Here is a 19,521-nt window from a genome sequence, read left to right on the forward strand (position 1 = left end):
AATTGTTTAAAAATTAGATAATATTTTTACCAGTTATCCAAATTGTATTTAAACTCATCAAGTGAACTACAAACTAGATAATCAATGGAAATTTCAAGATTAACAAGTTTTAATAACACCATCTAAAAATTCCCCACTACCAGTCCATTTTTTTAATGCTCAAGGAAACGTTGCTTAGCATTATTTAAAGCGAAAACAAAACCTTCAACATCATCGGCTTATGGAGTTTTTATAAGGCAGATCAGGTTTCCACCGGTTCAACTGGGTATATTATCAGTCCACGCCTATTGTTTAAGAAAAATGCTCGTAAGGATGATATTGCCACCTCAAATCTGAAACCCCAGCGAAACAATGGGAAATGGAACTAGTTTAAAACCATGCTTCAAAGTGACCAAAGAGGCAGCGCGCTACTGGACGTCCGATACAATCTAGAGACACTCCATTATTTATTGTGGTGAAAAAAGAAAAAAGAAAAAAGATCCCACTTCAGGAAAATCTTAAAGAACAAAATTCCACAGTGCTCAATCTTTGCTTCTATTGTCTTCCACTTCCATTTCTGACTTTGTCTAATCTAACAACCGTTCTTTTTCGTAAAATGTCTAAAAAGGATGTTATCGAAAAACAGAAACATCAAATACAATAAAAAAAAAAGAGTTAAATCGACATCCAGAGACACAAACACCTCCCAGCTAAATGCAACTCTCACAACTCGAGGAATCAACCCAACAGAGACAGCAGAGAAGGTATTGTCAGTCCACCACTTCTCACTGAGAAAAAAAAAAGGATTAAGCTGCCTGGACTTCAGTTTTTGAAGCAGTTTCTGTTGATTTTGGTGAGCTTGCCTTGCCTTCAATTGATTTTGCCAAGCTGGGAATGTACTTCCAACAACGCTTGTGAACTCCACTTATCTTCTTGGGAGCAGCATCAGCAATTGGTAATCCTGTATTAAATAATGATAAGACCAACTATGTCTCCACGTAAAGAGAGATATTTATAGGACAAAATACTAAGTAACCAGCAGTTGTTACAAGTATCAACTAAAAGAGTTCAACACTAGAAGCATTGATAACCAGCAAGAAGGGAAGGGTGGGAAAAATACTTAAGCAAACTCTGTCATCTACAGTCATTCAACGTGCATATACTATCAGAAAAAGGAGATGGCTTGTGGTAGAGGAAAAAGGAATATCACTGAAAACCTTATCAGAAAATATAATTCTAAAAAAGTTTAAAAATTACCCAAGATACAATCTTCAACCTAGGCAAGCTCCACAAAAAGTTTGGACAAGATTTTTAATTCCTATTATAAACTAGCATAACCAAAATTTATATTTGGTCTTACAAAACAAAAGCAGGCCAGATGATTTCCTAATAGATCCAAGAATAAAATTCTGCGTACCTTTTGAGAGGGGGAGATAGAGGAAAGATTTTTCATCCAACCACCCAAATTCCTAGAACCTAAAAGGAGTTAAACCTGCTTCAACAATAACTGTTTTTCACGACTGTTTATCCAGCTTATTGAACTTAGAAATTTGAAAAATTATGATGAATAAATTAACTTTTGATCACGTGATAAACGATCCAGAAAGGGCTTTCTACTCCATATAAATTAAGGGAAGTAACATGTGCCTGTTGATTATGGTTTCCACTGCCAATCATAGGCAATTGACACAAGTCAGTAAAATTAGAGAGTGGTTGTGCTGCACGAGCAAACCCATGTGAACCAAATCCTTGTTCAAGATTTATTGCAAAGTATTGAAACAATGTGATAAGTTGAACTACTACTTTTAATGGAATTGGAACCTACAAATTGAATCAGAATCAACAAGAAAGCATTCCCTATTCCTGCCTATATTGATTGTTATGCAGTTTTTATTGTTGGGATACATCCCCACACTTACACCCCTCTCCATCAATCTATCATTGACCTGCAAGGACACTAAACTTGCATTCATTAGCAATTTTATTTTCACTTATTTATATGACAAATTAAACCTTGGACGCAGCTGTTACTTTAGCAAGAAAGCTAACAATGAAAAACAAAACATAACTTCCACACAGCTCCATCAAAAGGACAAACGCAGCACATCTTTTGGAACTCTTTTTTTTTTTTCCAATCAAAACAAAGCAGCAAGCATAGGAATATCACAGCTAAACACCCAAACTGATATCAATTAATGAACATTTAAGAAAAATATTCAGGAAATTGCATAACTAAGACTGACCATCTTTGTGAGCTATCCCCCATGCTTTTCCATGCCTACCATCCTGCAATGATCAGAGACACATTAAACCAAGAAGAACCTCAAACAAAATGAAGAAAATACTCCAAATTTAGCATAATCTAATTATCCCCAAAACCCATTTTTAAAAAAGAAAAAGAATCAAAACTTGACAGCAATGACCATAAAATCAGACCAGCCAAAAACCCTAAACCCTGCTAAATACTTTAGAATTGATTTGTCAACTCAAAATACGAGCGTGGGGGAAGGGAAGGATCCACTGCCTTGTAGAGATTGATTTTGGTGATCTCGTAAGATACATTGGCCCAATGAGATTTAGCCATGTGGTATCCGATTCCCCAATTAGGCAGAAACTGAGCCACCTCGAAGAGGTTCTTCTTCTTTCTTCGCTTCGGTTTTGAAGTCTCATTTTTAGGGTTTTCAGCAGCTGCTGAAGAAGAAGAAGAAGTACTGAAGGTTTTTAGCAAGTTGCAGAATGATAATCTGAATAAGCTTAGTGTTTGGTTTGGGGCTGACACTGCTGCTCTCTTTGCGACGAGACTGCCACCCATTTTTTCTTCTAAGGTTTTCTTTGGAAGGGAGTGTTTCCTCAATTCTTCTTTTATTTATTGCCCTTAAACGACAGTGTAGCGTGCGTGAGGTTGGATTTTGTTTTTCTTGGATGACCTCCAAGTTTTCATTTATTTGTTAATTGACCCGTATCAATTAAGCACTCACTCTTTCTAGTCCTCCAGGTTTAATTCCTTTTTTTTTTTTGGTCACCGTCGACTTGCTCCCTGCAAATATTATACAATATATTAAAAAGAACTTTGTTATTATGAATTGAAGCAATATAATAACAGAGTTACCCTTCCTACAAAGAGTTATAAAGATTGTAGAGGAGTGAGATTATCTTTTCTTATGATGCATTTAGCATTGAAGGGATGATCGGGAAAAAAAAATGATCAGTTCTGATGTTGGTGAGACTACAAACACCTAGTACTGGGGCTGCCACGTTCTAGATGCTAGGACCAGACCCCCGTTCCTGGTTGCAGACCCAGGCGCGTGGGTCTGCCCACCCTTGGAGCGCAGACCTCGACGCTTGGGGGTCTGCAGAACCGCATGTTGGGGGAGACCCACATGCCTGGGGTCTGCCTAGGTCTGCGTCTGGACCCCAAGCTAATGGGTCTGGCGCGCAGACCCAGGGCTGGAGGGTCAGCGTGAGGACCCAAGACTTTTGGATCTGAGATTATAACACAAGGCTAATGGGTCCACCGTCTAGACCCATGGCTCTTGAGTTCGGTGTCCGGAGCCAAGGCTAATAGCTCTGATACTGGGACTCAATTCTATTAAGTCCGGTGTCAGGACCCAAAGTTCTTAGGTCTGTCGTTTGGATTTATGGCTAATGGGTCCTGCGTGAGGTCTCAATTCTCTTGGATTTGACTGCACGACCCAAGATTCTGAGGTCTTAGGTTTATAAATATTATTATTTGTATTATAATTAAAATATTAATATTAAAAATATTATTATTTGTGTTAAAATTATTATTATTATTATTATTATTATTATTATTATTATTATTATTATTATTATTAAAAGTACTATTATATATTACTATTTTTATTATAATTATAGTTATTAATATTAAAAATATTATTATTTGTGTTATAAATATTGTTATTTTACTGTAATTGATATTATTAAAACATTATTTTAATACATTTGACAGAACTTTATTAATATTGAAAAACAACCATAAATTTTTTGATTTTTTTGTTATTATTATTATTATTATTTTCGTTATTAACTTCGATCTGGCATGTCATTCCAGACCCAAGTAACTTGGGGCTGGAAAAGGAGCTCCAACCATAGTTATCAAACCCCGCCCGGGGGTTGACCCTACTAAGGAATCGGGTCCCAGGTTTCATAGGTCAACTCAGATCAACTCGGATAAATTTTAAAAAATATATTTAAAGTTTTAGTATTTCATATGAAAAAATTAAAAAAAATCCATGTGAATATAAGCTATACATGTTGTAAATAAATGAAGTTTAAAAGAATATTTTAAAAAGTTTTTTATCCCATATTGAAAAAACTTCACTTTTTTTGTGTGAACATGGAATATATATACTAAAGGGCCTCAAATCCAACATTGAAAAGATATTATGTTATCCTTTTAAGTTGAAGTATTTAAACCAAAAAGGTTTTTATCCCACATTGAAAAAAAATAACTTTTTTTATTGTGAACATAGAGTATATATACGAAAGAGCTTCAAATCCCACATTGAAAAAACATAACTTTTTTCTTGTGAACATAGAGTATATATACAAAAAGATTTCAAATCTCGCATTGAAAAAATAACTCTTTTTTTGGAAAACATAGAATATATATACTAAAGGGTTTCAAATCCCACATTGAAAAAATAAAATATTTTTTTAATATTTATATAGTGAACTTTAAAAAATATTAATAACCAATTAAAAAAATAAGAAAAAAGAGGGGTATAGGAGAAAAACCACATTTGAAAAGAAAAAAAAAACACTGGGTCTCGCCTGGGTTTGCCTGGGTCATGGGTCGACCCGTCGGGTCGTTGCACTAGCCGGTCTTTCGAAAAACCTGGACCGGTCCAGCCACTGGGTCAACCTGCCGGTCTAGTTCGGGTTTAATAACTATGCTCCAGACCCAAGTTGCTTTGGCTGGCAAGGGTGTCAGATCCAAGTAACTTGGGTCTTGCAGCCGTGTCAGGATCCAATGCTAATAGATTCTCTTGGGTCTATCATCTAGACTTAGGTTTCTACATATAATTATTTTTATTATTGTTAAAATTATTAATATAAATATATAATAATTATTAAATTTTAAAAGAATATTATTAATATTAAAAACCAAAAATAGATTAATGTGAAGGGTAAAATTAAAAATTATTATTATTATTATTAAATTTTAAAAAACTATTATTACTATAGAAGAAAAACTATATTTTTTTAAAGTTTAAAAAATATAAAAATTTGAGCTGATAAATTAAATATTATTATTAACATTATAAATTTATTGTTAGATTTGGAATTGTAGCTGACTCAACATTCTTGTATCTTAAATTTTTTTTATATATATTTTTTTATGAAAATAAAAAATAAATCCAGAGTACAAACTATTTTTTTTTATCAACCTCTTTTATGTTTCAATTTTACCTCGATCGCCTCGAAAAAGGCTTTTTACATGTTTTCGAAGAACTTGATCATATTTGGAGTTCAGAAGGTGGGCAATAATTATTTCACTTAAGAAATCATATAAATAAACCTAAACTCTAAACATATTACGATGAAAAAACTTATCAGGACACTGAATAATCTATGTTAGGGATGCATCTGGGTTGAAAATTAAATTATTATTTTAGGATGATTTGATTTGTATGTCAAGATTTTGAAAAAATATTAAATTGATTGTTTTTAATTGGAACTTATCAAAAATTCATTATTTTTTGTGATAGACTGGACCATCACACCATCTCATAGCACTCAATTTCAAATTTCATGAAAACGATATAATGGTTTGGAAGCATTTTTTTTCCAACAATATAATGGTTTCCAGTTGTCCATTGAAAACGACAGTTCAGTTTTGCAAAAGATTGAAGAAATGATCTGAAGTTGAAAGGTGCATCTGCAGTTCGTAAATTGAACGAGAAAGTTTACCTAGTTCAGTACCCAATTTCACAACACATATAGTACCCAATTACAGCAAAAGATGACAACTATATATTTAATTGATCCCTAGCTGCAAATTCATTGATAGCAAAACGACGAAAAGAAACCAGCAACTGGAAGTTGAGGTTGAAAAGAAAATCTACTGATAATCTCCCTGGTATTCTCCTTCTTCCTCATCCTCATATTCTCCTTCCTCATCAGCGGTTGCATCTTGGTATTGCTGATACTCGGAAACCAGATCATTCATGTTACTCTCAGCCTCAGTAAACTCCATCTCATCCATTCCTTCTCCTGTGTACCAATGCAAGAAAGCCTTCCTCCTAAACATGGCAGTAAATTGCTCACTAACCCTCCTAAACATCTCTTGAATTGATGTTGAATTGCCAATAAAGGTGGATGCCATCGCAAGACCAGTAGGTGGGATATCGCACACAGTTGATTTCACATTGTTTGGAATCCACTCAACAAAGTAGGAAGAGTTCTTGTTCTGCACATTCAGCATCTGCTCATCTACTTCCTTGGTACTCATCTTGCCACGGAACATGGCTGATGCTGTTAGGTAGCGGCCATGACGAGGGTCAGCTGCACACATCATGTTCTTTGAATCCCACATTTGTTGAGTGAGCTCAGGAACAGTCAAAGCTCTGTACTGCTGCGAACCACGGGATGTGAGTGGAGCAAAACCCACCATGAAAAAGTGTAGACGAGGGAATGGTATCAAGTTCACTGCAAGTTTTCTCAGATCAGAGTTCAACTGTCCAGGGAACCTCAAGCAGCATGTAACCCCAGACATTGTTGCAGATATCAGATGATTCAAGTCACCAACTATCACCAAATAAAAAAAACAGGTTCAGTACTGATGTAAAATAGCATGAAGTAACTTTTCCAAGACATTTTCACCCGACACAAATTTCTCAGCCATCTGTGATGAACAACTAATTAACACTTGATAACACGAACACAACATTAAGTAATTCAATCATTTAACATGCTCAATAGCCACAATCCACAAAGAAATAGTATATTAAAACATTAATAAAACAAACCTGATACATAACTAAGGGCATAGAAGGTAGAACTTACAACTAGGAGTGGTGAGTTTGAGAGTCCTGAAACAGATATCATACAAGGCTTCATTATCGAGAACCATACACTCATCAGCATTCTCAACAAGTTGGTGTACAGACAGAGTAGCATTGTAAGGCTCCACAACTGTATCAGACACCTTTGGAGAAGGAAACACAGAGAATGTCAACATCATTCTATCCGGGTATTCTTCTCTAATCTTCGATATCAAAAGCGTTCCCATTCCAGACCCAGTTCCACCTCCAAGTGAATGACACACTTGGAACCCTACACATCAAAAAATAAAATAAAAGCAATTAAAATCTCATAAATTTTTTTTAAAAAAAACAATTGTTATTTAATTTGTTAAATATAAGATTACAGTACCTTGCAAGCAGTCACAATTTTCGGCTTCTTTTCGAACAACATCGAGGACAGAATCGATGAGTTCAGCGCCTTCGGTGTAATGACCTTTAGCCCAGTTGTTTCCAGCACCGGATTGGCCGAAAACGAAGTTGTCAGGTCTGAAGATCTGACCATATGGGCCAGATCTGAGGCTGTCCATGGTTCCAGGCTCCAAATCCATGAGGACAGCACGAGGGACAAACCTACCGCAACTAGCTTCATTGTAATAGACATTGATTCTTTCAAGTTGGAGAGGGGAGTCGCCGTGGTAACTGCCGGTGGAGTCTATGCCGTGTTCTGCACAAACAACTTCCCAGAACTTGGCTCCTATTTGGTTGCCGCATTGCCCACCTTGAATGTGAAGGATCTCACGCATTTTCGCTGTTGGTTTTTGAAGAAAATGAAAATCGGCAGCAAATAAGAAGGGAGGATCTTGAATTCAGAGAGAGGAAGAGAGGATAAGTGAAACGGCCAAATGAAAGATTTTATAGAGGAAAGGAAAAGGGGATTAGGGTTTTGGTTGCTTTTGAAAAATATATTTATTTGGAAATGGTAGGTGGAGCTGGCCCCTATTTCAAGGAATCCAACGGTTGAAAGGTGAGTTGTGATTTTGAAATTCAAAATTTCAAATTCGTGGGTTACAGCTGTACTTGAACAGCATAGACGTACGACCGTTTGGGAAAGAACACGGCCTTCCATGCTTTTCTGATAATTTGTGAGCTGATTAATCCCTGTATTTTGTAGTTTAGTAAAACTAATTAATTAGTCATTCTAGTAACAAGAACAATTAAATAATAATTTGATTTAAAGGAATTTTGCCCTCAAAAACATCTTTCCAAATTATATTTCCCATCATCTCCTCTTATTTTTAAGAACAAAATTAATTGGAAAATAAAATGAAACTGACACATGAATAAGGTTATAAACGGATTAATAAACATGATCGGAATTAAACTTAGCTCTATCTTTTCCTAACCAAAAAACGCAACAAAAAATGTGGTTTTAAAATGCTTTACATTAAAAATTATATTAAAATAATATTTTTTATTTTAAAATTATTTTTAATATCAATGCAACAAAATAATTAAATTTTTTCTTTAATTTTTTAAAAAACAGTTTTAAAATAAAAAAAACAAATAGGGCAAGATATTTAGACACAAAATAAATGATATAATTACAGTTAATATATTAATTTTACACCCTTTCTCAATAAATTGCTTGAATTTAAACCTTTCTTGTTTTAAGTACATTGAATTTTTAAATCTCCAATCGAATACTTAGCTCCATTTCTATTGACACGTGCCTTGATCTATGATTCCTTTACCAAAAGAAAATTACAATGCTAACACTAGCTTTCGAACTTTCTCTTAACATTTTTTTTCCTTTCAATTCAAAAACTATTTATGATGCCAATTGAGTACTTAAAAACAAATTACCATAACAAGATATCAAGCTTTTTAATCAACCGACTAAGCGGTTGAGGAAGAGTTTATTTGGTTAAAATAATAAAACTTTTAATTTATCAGGTTCAATAAATATAAAATAGATTTTAGCCTCGATGTAAATAGCTCACCATGACTAAAAGGATTTTTTTTTCAAAATTATTATTTTAATTTAAAATATGTTTTATTAAATATAATATTAATATTGAGCATGCTTTTACTAAAGAAAAAAAAGAAGAAACTCGCATTAGAAAATGAACAAATAAAGGAAGCACTTGATTGCGTAAATAAAATAAAAAAAATCAATGTACCAATATGGGTTAGATTATAATCCATGTAATAGACAGTGAGTTAAGATGAGATGACACGTCATTAAATAATAAATAGCATAGCAAATGACAGAGGAGATTAAAGTTTTTTTTTTTTTTTTTTTAAATTGATATACTCAAATAAAATGGCATTAAAATTCATGTACTCGATTTAGAGGAAGAAACTCTTTCATTTACTAACTTTATTTTATAGCAAAAGGTGAATCTTTCAGAGAGTAAGCTTTAACAAGCAAAAGATTAGACTAAATGGATCCATAATATAATACTTCTATCAGAACAAAGAAAAGTAAAAACCCACCAGAAAGAACAAATATTAATCAATCCCAAGTTTCCACATGATTTCACATGTTTCGGTTCACTTTCCACGCAAAACAACTGGAAAATTAACAACATTTTGCCATAAAAGGGTGTGTATATAAGAAAACCACAAGTACCACGACGAGAGGCTTCTTTTCCAGAGAAGAGGCCATCCCCTGTTCCTTGCATAGAGACAAGCACACTTGATGCGAGGTTAGCTCTATAAATTAAAATCAAAATTCCACGATAGATTATAGAGAAATGACTAAAAAGAAACGTAACATGCAATAAACGATAACCCCAAGCGCAACTTGGGATCCCCATTTCGAGCACTAACCTTCTTAAGATGCCCTTTAAAAGGGCACGACCTCAAGTCGTTCCTTTTTCTTTTTCACAACTTAGACAATTCAAACACTGGGTTGATACTTGATAGCTCAAAGATGTAATTCCTTGGCCATGGAGTTTCGGCAATACTTGTGATTTTAAATTTAAAAACAATGCCAACGCCTAGCAGCTAACTTTCAGAGGTGCATCCAGCAGTTCAAACTATAAAAGACCTAATGAGACAACACAAACCTTCACTACATTCAGGTGATTACAAGGGCCTACAGGGTACATGGTGTTCTATTCAATGTTCAAAGTCATGAATAAACCCTTTTCTTATCCCAGAAACTTTGTAGGAAACCTTTCATGAAAAGTCACCCTAAGTCTACAAGCATCCTCTCATACTATCCAACTTTCGCCTAATAACCACCACCCATAAATGCCACTATAATGTAGAGGACAGTGCTTTGTTTATGCACGTGCCCACTCTATGCAGAAATTGAAACATCTTAAAGCGCCAAAAGAAACCGAAACCGCTTTGATTGTCTTTGAAAGTGGTTGTCCCTAAATAAATTTCAACATTGTTCTCTACCCAAGTGTGCTTCAAGATATTTTACATGATTTTGCTTTGTAGAAAGAGAATACCATTACCAATTGTTCTAAGTTTTGTCTGGAGCTTTTTTTGAGGAATATCAGAAGGTACATTATAACTCACTCAATTTCTTTCCTTTAATCACAAGCTCAGGTGAAAGGCAACACATTGAAGTCACTAACTGATGAATAATGTACAACGGATTCATCTCCCCCCCTGCCACCCCAAGAAAGAGAAGAAGAAATGAGCAAATCTGATTTCCTTATAAAAACGCCAAAGACACCTGGTGGATGATATGGAAATCAGCCAATAAAGAATTCTAGGAACCTCTTAGTTTTTCTAAAATCAGCTAGCCAACTTGTACCTTGCAGATAAGTTTTCTAAGCCTCTTGGTTTCCTAAGATCAGGATGGCTATCCTTGCCAGTTTCAACAATCAAATGCTTTATCATTAAGAGGGTGAAAAATCTACATAAAAATTTCTAATTCGGTGATAAAGAAAATTCAAATCATCAATACTAACAAGCAAAAGTTTGCAACTTACATCTGTTTGATGAACAAAACCTCACCACATATATAAATGACGCTGAGTAAACCTTTCCGCTGAACTTTCAGTCTTTTTGTTGTATGCTTCGCCCAAAAAGACAGGTTGAATTGAAAATATCTATTATAAAAATTTCACCAGAAAATAAAAATCAACCTATCAGAGTCAATGAATTGAGGCCACATTATGCAATGCCTCGTGCTACCAAAATAAACAGCACTACTAGAATTTCATCAATAGAGCTACTAGGAAGCAGCATTTTCATTCAATAAAACACAAAATCTGTTAAGAAATTTAGTCACCAGCTGGAAGAAATGGAATCTCTGACAGCATGGTCGGTGGGATATATTATCCTTTATTTAAGGCACTAACAGTATCAAATATAAAAGATGTGGTTGAAACCACCCAAGAAATGGAGAAAAAGACAGCACTAGTAGCCATTGCTTCAACTTGCTACCTTCTAACCAAGAAACCATCACACCATTCACGTACCAAAAATATGAAGTTATCTCCACACAGCACAACCATCCCTTCCTTTTATATAAATCCATGTATCACAGCTCTTCTTAATTAAATACATATTAGCTTCCAAGAGGTCAGTGCACATATCTTCTCAGATAATACAAACTATCAAACAAAATTTGATTCAGGACTTGCCTATGAAACTCAAAACACTAATTCGATTTCCTAAATTTGCTAAGAATTTCAAAATCCACTTCAATTCCCTTGAATCTTTACTAATTTTATCCATGCAGAACACACTTGCATCTCAGAAAATTATGCTGCAATTGTTAGCAAAAATTGGCCATGAATTAACGACACCTATTCTTAATAATGCGTAATTTTCAAGCTTTATTCTTTCGATATTGAGAATCAAGTGGAAATACTTGCACCATTCCAACTTAAAGTATAAGTAAAACATAATCATTCAGTGGCCAACATAAAGATTGACCAACCATATCAATCATAAATTAAATGGCACAAAACAATTATCAAGTATTGTTATGTAGTTCTAATTTCAGTATGACATAAGAAACAATCTCCTTCGTTAAGAACCTAATGAAGTTCCAGGTTCATCCATATAGACATTAAAAGATGGAATATATAAATCAAACAGGGAAAAAGGTTAAATGAGCTGGTTGGCCAAGAAAAGAATATTCAACATTCTTGCAACAACAAGAGATGAGGACAAGTAAGGATGTCTACAGCACAGAACATGACATTAATTAGCATGAAGAGAGAAAGGCTAGAGTTTGATCAGCTACAAACATCCAAAATTATCTCCAAAGTAGTTAAGAAACTATTGCAGTCCTATAGAAGTAAGTTATCAAGTGCTAAATTGAAACTTCATCAGATATAAGCATCAAAAACTTTATTAAATCTTAAAATTTCAGGACTAAATGATTTGCTTGAACAAAAAAGAGATGTCAAATGTCTTGCTAGTGCCATTAACAATGAAGTTTGAGCTACAAACAACCTATTGTAATTTTGCTGCCACCTTTGGAGAAGTTCAGTAGAGTGGTCATTCCCTGTCAAAAGAGTTGAGGCTACAATATTTGAGTTCGATAGAATTGCATGGCACCATCAAAAACTAACTAAAACCCAGAACATTAGACAAGGAAGAAAACCTCATCTGGCAACAGTGCTAGTGCCTTTCCTCAAAAGCTGGGTTCTACAAGCAATCTATGGAAGTTTTGATTCCAAAAACACAAGTTGGATACAATACATGTTTCAGTACCACAAACCTAGTTAAATACCCAATTTAGCTGACCTTTAGAATTAGTTGGGTGGAGTTATGAATTGAGCAATAGCAACAAGATCAACTCAGATATTCAGGGATCGCAATGATTAGAGGTACAATTCAAAACATCCTAAGAAAATTCCATCTCAAACAACTGAAGGTAACCAACACATGCACAATGAACTAATAAGATCAGACTGGATTTCAAATAGATAACTAAAGATAATGTAACATATAACTAGCCCATTTCTAAAATGAAGATTTCATTAACAAAAACCAACAAACTTAACTGCCACTGAACTTCAGGTCTGAAAACTCTTCTTTAATGAGGCAGCAACCTGAAATGACAAGACTGGCATAAACCAATGGGAAAGCAGAAAATGGGCAATGGAAGGTTGAATCACCACTGTCGCCAAGTTTAAAATACCAAAAGAACAAAATCAACTGCAATGAGTCCAATGCAATTCAAATTTCCAGGCACCACCATGACTCAATGCTTATTCCCCCGTCCCTCAAAACTGGCATTCCTTAGCTTGCTTGTATCTTCAAGTGAGGAATGATCACTGGGAGCTCTACAAAATAGAGAAGAAAAACAGAAAGAGTAACGGAAGTTTCTGACAAATAAATCTGAGAAAATACACTGGTGGAACTAGCTTACGATTTGTGCTTCTTCACATTCTGCTTAATGGTTACAACCATGTCCATAGCCATCTTTTGGTGCTCCCTAGTCTGTGAATGCAAGTCCAAGCCTTCAAATGTTTCACAGTCAACTTTACAGATACGACACCATCCCATGCTTGATTTCCTCTTTCTAGAGTTTTCAGAATACTGCAAATCACCCTAAGAATACCAAAGTAAATAAACAGATAAATATAAATATCGACCATAAAAAACAATCAAAACTTTACGAAGCAAATTCAATTTGGATACGTGTGCTCTTACTCTGCCTACACGAATCTAAATATTGCAATTAGTTTTGAAAGAGAACCTTGCAAAATAAATTAACCTGATAATATTTTAACAATATAAAATTAGAAAACTAGTACTTACTGCATAGCTTCCACCAAAGCTGCTTCTAAATCCAGGCTCACCAAGTTGTTGATGATACAAGTTCCCAGGCCCAGCCAATTCTCCCATCCGTGCATGACCAGGGAAAGAACCAAAGCCACCTCGCTCTCCCAACCGCAAATGACTAGGCGGGTTACGAGGACCCAAACGTTCACCCCTTCGCAAATGGGCTGGCCAACCATCATGACCCATTAGATCACCACTCAAATGCTCACCCATGTGAAAATTACCAGGACCATTAAGCTCACCCCTGCGCAAATGGCTAGGAAAAAGTGGAAACCTACTATCATGAAGAGAACTAGTTATTGGATCACTAGACCGTTGCGGAGCTCTGCCATCAATATCATCTAGGCCTGGAAGGGCACCGAATCTCTGCATAGACATGCCAGGGTAATCCCTACCTGGACTTCTTGGAGCCAAATTATCCATATCACGGTGATCATATCCAGGCATTGGGGGCCCAAGTAAACCAGGACGAGTTCGAGCAAAATCTGTTCGGCCGGCTAGATTGTCATGAAAACCTAATGATCCTTCTGCTTCACTGCGATGCAATGTTCTATCATGATGGATGGGAGGAAAGAATCTTGGAGGAGCAGAGCCACCCAGAGGTTCCACGTTCAACCCTGAATCATAATTCAAACCATGGGATCCCTTGTCAAGATGTTTTGGTGCTCCATCCACACCAAAACCATGAGGACCCCTATCAAGAGGCCTAGATGAGGAAAAGTGACCGCCAGATTTTGGAACTGGTTTCGTGTCCAAACAGGAGGGTGCAGTGAAATGCTTCAGATCTTCTTCAAACTCTCCTTGATGAGCATTGCGACGTGCAGGGTCATGTGGAAAGGGATTCAAATGCTCATCTGGGAAAGACCTGAACCTATCTGAATTGGGGTCTTGGGCCCCATTCGTTCCCACTGCATTTGAAAGTATGCCTTGTCTACCACCTGGATAGCTGGGCCTCTGATTTCCAAACATCGAAGTTTCATGGACATATGAAGATGTTCGCTCACCTTGAGATGTGGGTGCATGAGTATAAGGCCCTTGAGGAGGACCATAATGACTTGGCATGTGTCCAGGAGGCAAACGCCCATGATGAGATGGAGGATGGCCAGGCAATTGCATGTGATGTGGAGGTCCATGAGGAGCTTGAAGCCACGAAGGCCCAACTGGCCTTTGTTGAAGAGCAGCAGGCCCCTGGTGAATTGGAAGAGGGTGCAGCTTTCCCTGGTCAACAACTGAAACTGGTTGGGATTGCATGTGCCCATTTGGAGGGAAGCCTCCAAAACCTTGAGAAGTCGGAGTTTTGTCCTTCTGCGATTTCTTACTTTGCTCTTCAAGGTGTGATGGGGCAGTTTCCAGCGAAAGTCCATCCTTACCATCCATGTATTCTGACAAAGAGAGCTCCACCTTTTTTTGGTCAGCATTAGAAATATCTTTCTGCTTATCAGTAACATCTCTATGATCTTCTTTCACCTGCTTAATTGAAGGCTCTCCATTTGCTGCTGCAGGCGCTCCTGGAATATCCTTGGCTTCACCTGTGGGTTTATTCTCGTCATCCACTTGCTTCAAGTCACTTTCAGATTTTATGGTTTTCATCTCACTTGCACTAGCTCCAAGACCAGCATCCAACTCATTTAATTCCTTTTTAATAGTGTTATGAGCAGATGATTCACCTTCAGCACCTTTCTCAATATCACCTTGTCTTTCTGAAATCGGTCTTGAAGCAACCCATGCCTGTTGTTCAGAAGAAAATTCAACTTGGTTGTTTGTCTTTAGAATATTTCCAGATTGCTGGTTTGCACCAATCTGAACCGGTCGGGCCTGCATGACAGCAGTAGATTGTGGATATGACTGCACTGATAGCACTCCATGAGGTGAAACTCCAGTCCCTACTGCAAGGCTTTGGGCTTGATGAGGATGTGCACCACGCGGCAATGGAACATTTTGTTGTGGATGTGGATAGGCATGAGAAGGTTGTTGGAATGACTGGACCGGTCCATGAGGATGTAACTGAGTCTGTGGATGCTGCTGCCCATACAGACCTTGATGATGCATTTGATTGTGAACTGCACCCCAGGGTTGTCCAGGAAAAGGCTGCTGGTGCTGTACATATTGCTGATTCATTGGTTGCACAATTGGCTGCATGACAGGGCGTTGTTGAACAGGAAGCCCAGGTTGATCTGCATGAGAATGAACCGGCTGCTGTTGTGCAGGAGGAATACTTGGGACTTGAACAGGTGAAGGCAGCAAACCTGGTTGTTGCGGGTTTTGAAATGCAGCATGAGATTGTGGTGGAGGCAATAAAGGTGGTTGTTGAATGAACTGACTCTGCATTTGAACAGGCTGTTGTGACTGAGATTGCGGTCCACCTCGAGGATGTTGGGGGGCTCCCAGCGGCATTTGTTGGTGAATCTGGGGCTGTAGATAAGAGTGATGGCCTGTCACTGCATGGAATGGATAATGTTGAGGCTGAGGCTGAGGCTGAGGCTGAGGCTGAGGATTAGGATTTACAGTCTGGTTGGGTTGAGGAGCCAGGGGCTGGAGAACAGGCAGCGGAGTTTGTGACTGAGCTTGTACATGAGATTGAGGAACAGGATTCTTTTGAGGGTGAAGCTGAGAATTAACCTGTGCTTGAATTTGGGGCTGTGGATGCAGCATCTGCGAGGGAGGCTGTTGATATTGAGGCACATGTTGTGGAAGAGGCTGAGCAGGGTGGGGCTGTGTATTGGACTGAGCCTGAGGAGGTGGATAACCCTGGGCTGGTGGATTTGCCGGCAGTTGGGTCAGAGATTGTTGCTGAACTGTATGGTGAGTTAGTTGCTGTGGATTCACTTGAGCAAGGTTCTGAGGTAGAGTATTAATGGGTACCTGAGGTTGGGGTTGGGGCTGGGGCAGGGGTTGGGGGGCCTGAGCATGCATGCTCACCTGTGGTTGCTGGTATTGTGAGACTGCTTGCTGTTGATACGGGTAGTATTGCTGATAATGCTGTTGGTATGGGTCATATCCAGGATACTGCTGGTAGTATTGTTGATATTGCGGCTGCTGTTGATACCACTGTTCTGCAGTGGGTACATCAGCCTGTACTGAAGTCTGGGCCTGGGTAGTTGTGCTGATTTGCTGGATGGTATCTTTTGCAGGTGTTGAGGTCGTAGAAGTTTGAGCCTGTGAAGTAGATGTTCCTGTTCGAATGGCAGCCTGACCTTGATTACCAGTAGTTGGCATACCTGTGCTCGTTGCATCCTGAGCACCCTCGGCAGGTTGTGGTTGAGGCTGCACACCCTGTAATTGAACAAGAAGAAAGTAAAAAACAATCTAACAAAAGTACAAACCAACTCCACAGTTTGAATCCTAAATAAAAAGTTTCTCGGACTCACTGGACAGTTTTGAGCATGTTCCTGCACTTGTCTATGCACAATTTGAGTTCCACACCTGTTGCAAACTACAGGAGAATTACCAAAGGCGCATCCTGAGCAATGAGATGTGCAATCGGATAGAGTACCCTGCCACGGGCACCCACTCCTATGATACAAACAATGGACTGTTATCTTGCCAATGGTTTCAGCAAGCGTTTTATTCGATTCAATAAGCGGCTGCAATGAGCAATAAAAAAACAAGTACATTAGCACGTACATAACATCACTGCCACAGCAATTAGACTCATCACCATGATAGGCAAAGAAAAACCTTGGAATCTGCTTCTGTCACTAAGTAGCCGTCATAGGGGCAAGCTCGGGTAGTGCTCACAACATACGTCAAACACGGTTTGCAGTACAAGTGAGTACATTGTGATTGTAATGCTTCGTTTGGGTACACAAGAAGACGACAGACCGGACAAAAATACTCTCCGGCAAGAGATTGAATATCAGGTATGCACTCGTTATCAAATCCCATAGTAAAGTATCAGTCTCTGCTTATTCAACTCCCAAGCAACATCAATCTATCCAACCCTAACAATACAATTTCTCATATCAAATAACGTTTTCTTAAAGCTAAACAATAAACAATCGCATCAGGAGAAAGGGGAATACAGTTCGTACGAACTCACATACCTGAATCTCGCAGGTTAGATAACCCTGGAAAAAGTAAAGCAGCAGATTATTTGATCGAGAAATTAGAAATGGAGAGCGTTAGTTAGGGTTCAAATTGAAGAATCCAAGAGCGTGTAAATTTAACGCGAGTATCGAAGCCATTGGTAAGTAGAAAAGGGTAAAAGAGAGCACAGATTCTTGAAGAATCCGATAGTTTTTTTTTTTTCGTTAATATTAATTTTTTTCTATTTTGTTATTACATTTTCATGATACGGATTTCAGGTTTGACAAATTAACCTAATTTGACAGATTAATCCGATTGATTTAATTTTTTTTTTCTTTTTTTTCATTAATTTTTTTCTTCCAATTTCTTCTTTTAATATCATAACTATAACTAAAAAAAATCAACCTTTCACTGTAGATTACACTGTGTAAATCCACAATAAAAAACGGATGCTTTTTAGTTATAGTTTTTTTTTGTTTTTTTTTAATTAATTTTTTTGTTTAATTTAGTTTGTTAATATTAAAAAAAAATTATTTAGTTATCACACTCTCATATATGGATCACAGGTTTGACAGGTTAGCCTCATTGATTCATTTTTTTTTCTTTCTTAAGTAATTTTTTTCTTTTAATTTTTTTTTATCAATTTGATTGAAAATTAAATTTTATAATTTATTTTGTTTACTTTTCATTAAATTATCATGATTTTATAAAAAAAATTTACTATACTCCTTATTGCAAAGTACTATTCATTATAATAATACTTTGCTTTGTTGGAATTTATGTTTTATCAAAAAAAAAAAAAACTTATTCATTAATAAATTCATCATATTGTAAATTATTTTTTTTCCACTTAATTAAAACACTATCCATTTGCCTTTCAAAATTGAGAGATTTAAACCTTTATTTGTTTCTTTTTAATAGATTCTTCAACTCTTATTGTGTAATTATATAGATTATCATTCTTTTATTTATAATATTCTTAGAATAGGTTAACAATCTCATTAATACCAGATAAAATATAAATAAATCATTATTCTAATAATACATGCAATGAAATTATAACTTGTTGTTTAGGAAAATAATTGATACTATCAACAATATAATATAAGATAGTATATTATTAACCATACTGAATAATGTTATATAATTTATCTATTTAATAGCATAATTTTTTAAATAATATAAGGGATCCTCGATACAAGCTGATTTGGGATTTTAAAACTTCTGTTTTTTTCATGACCTCTCACACTGTTAACAATAAATATGTTAAATTAAAATTCATGATTCAATTTGTTCGGGTAAAAACAAATACATGTTTAAAAATTTTAATTTGAAGTTTTTAGTTTAAAACTTTTTTAATAAAAAAATTTGAATTGTTTGGAAAAGCGGGTAACGGGCTCTAAATTGGGATAATTGCAGTACTATACACCAACTTCATATATTTTCTCAATGGAATATATGAATTTTAATTTTTTTCATTTGAGTGTGCTGATTTTTTTTTAAAAAAATAATGGAGTTATTCCATTCAAATCCTGTTAATTAATATGTTTTTGTTAATGTGTAGTTTGACATTTACTAAATAAAAATTGCAATATTGGCACCCCAACTCTTAATTTTTCAATTAAGTACATGAATTTTCATTTTTCATTTTTGTTCCGGTACACCAACATTTTCAATTGTGCTAGTCAAATAATATTATAAGAAAATCCTTTATTTTTTTATATATTCATTTATTCGATAAAAATAGCAAATATTTTAA

The 19,521-nt window shown here is 36.1% G+C and overlaps 3 protein-coding genes across 14 annotated transcripts; all 3 read right to left on the bottom strand.

Moving 5' to 3' along the window:
- Nucleotides 1–485: 485 nt before the first annotated feature.
- LOC7468016 (uncharacterized) lies at nt 486–2,834 on the bottom strand. The gene is made up of 3 exons (XM_002298295.4): nt 2,504–2,834; nt 2,223–2,265; nt 486–940 (listed from the first exon to the last, which is right to left on the bottom strand). The coding sequence occupies exons 1-3, from the start codon at nt 2,789–2,791 to the stop codon at nt 786–788; spliced, it is 486 nt and encodes a 161-aa protein (XP_002298331.1). The 5' UTR covers nt 2,792–2,834; the 3' UTR covers nt 486–785.
- A 3,029-nt stretch (nt 2,835–5,863) lies between these two features.
- LOC7468015 (tubulin beta-2 chain) lies at nt 5,864–7,935 on the bottom strand. Its single transcript, XM_002298294.3, has 3 exons — nt 7,378–7,935; nt 7,009–7,278; nt 5,864–6,750 (listed from the first exon to the last, which is right to left on the bottom strand). Exons 1-3 carry the CDS (start codon nt 7,769–7,771, stop codon nt 6,065–6,067), a joined length of 1,350 nt encoding a protein of 449 aa, XP_002298330.1. The 5' UTR covers nt 7,772–7,935; the 3' UTR covers nt 5,864–6,064.
- A 1,468-nt stretch (nt 7,936–9,403) lies between these two features.
- Nucleotides 9,404–17,961, bottom strand: LOC7478560 (chromatin modification-related protein eaf-1). Of its 12 annotated transcripts, none has more exons than XR_002982251.2 (8): nt 17,780–17,961; nt 17,415–17,677; nt 17,105–17,320; nt 13,713–17,009; nt 13,321–13,502; nt 13,108–13,234; nt 12,953–13,000; nt 9,404–11,041 (listed from the first exon to the last, which is right to left on the bottom strand). XR_002982251.2 is itself a non-coding variant. In XM_024602673.2 (7 exons), the coding sequence occupies exons 2-6, from the start codon at nt 17,619–17,621 to the stop codon at nt 13,153–13,155; spliced, it is 3,984 nt and encodes a 1,327-aa protein (XP_024458441.1). In that variant the 5' UTR covers nt 17,622–17,677; nt 17,780–17,961; the 3' UTR covers nt 9,454–13,000; nt 13,108–13,152. The 12 variants fall into 12 exon arrangements, 4 of the variants coding, with proteins under 4 accessions (XP_024458441.1, XP_024458436.1, XP_024458452.1 ...); XR_002982247.2 differs by having other exon boundaries at nt 13,090–13,234; XR_002982249.2 differs by having other exon boundaries at nt 9,404–12,450; nt 13,090–13,234.
- Nucleotides 17,962–19,521: the final 1,560 nt, after the last annotated feature.

This window comes from Populus trichocarpa, chromosome 1, assembly GCF_000002775.5.
Source record: "Populus trichocarpa isolate Nisqually-1 chromosome 1, P.trichocarpa_v4.1, whole genome shotgun sequence".
Lineage (NCBI taxonomy): Eukaryota > Viridiplantae > Streptophyta > Magnoliopsida > Malpighiales > Salicaceae > Populus > Populus trichocarpa.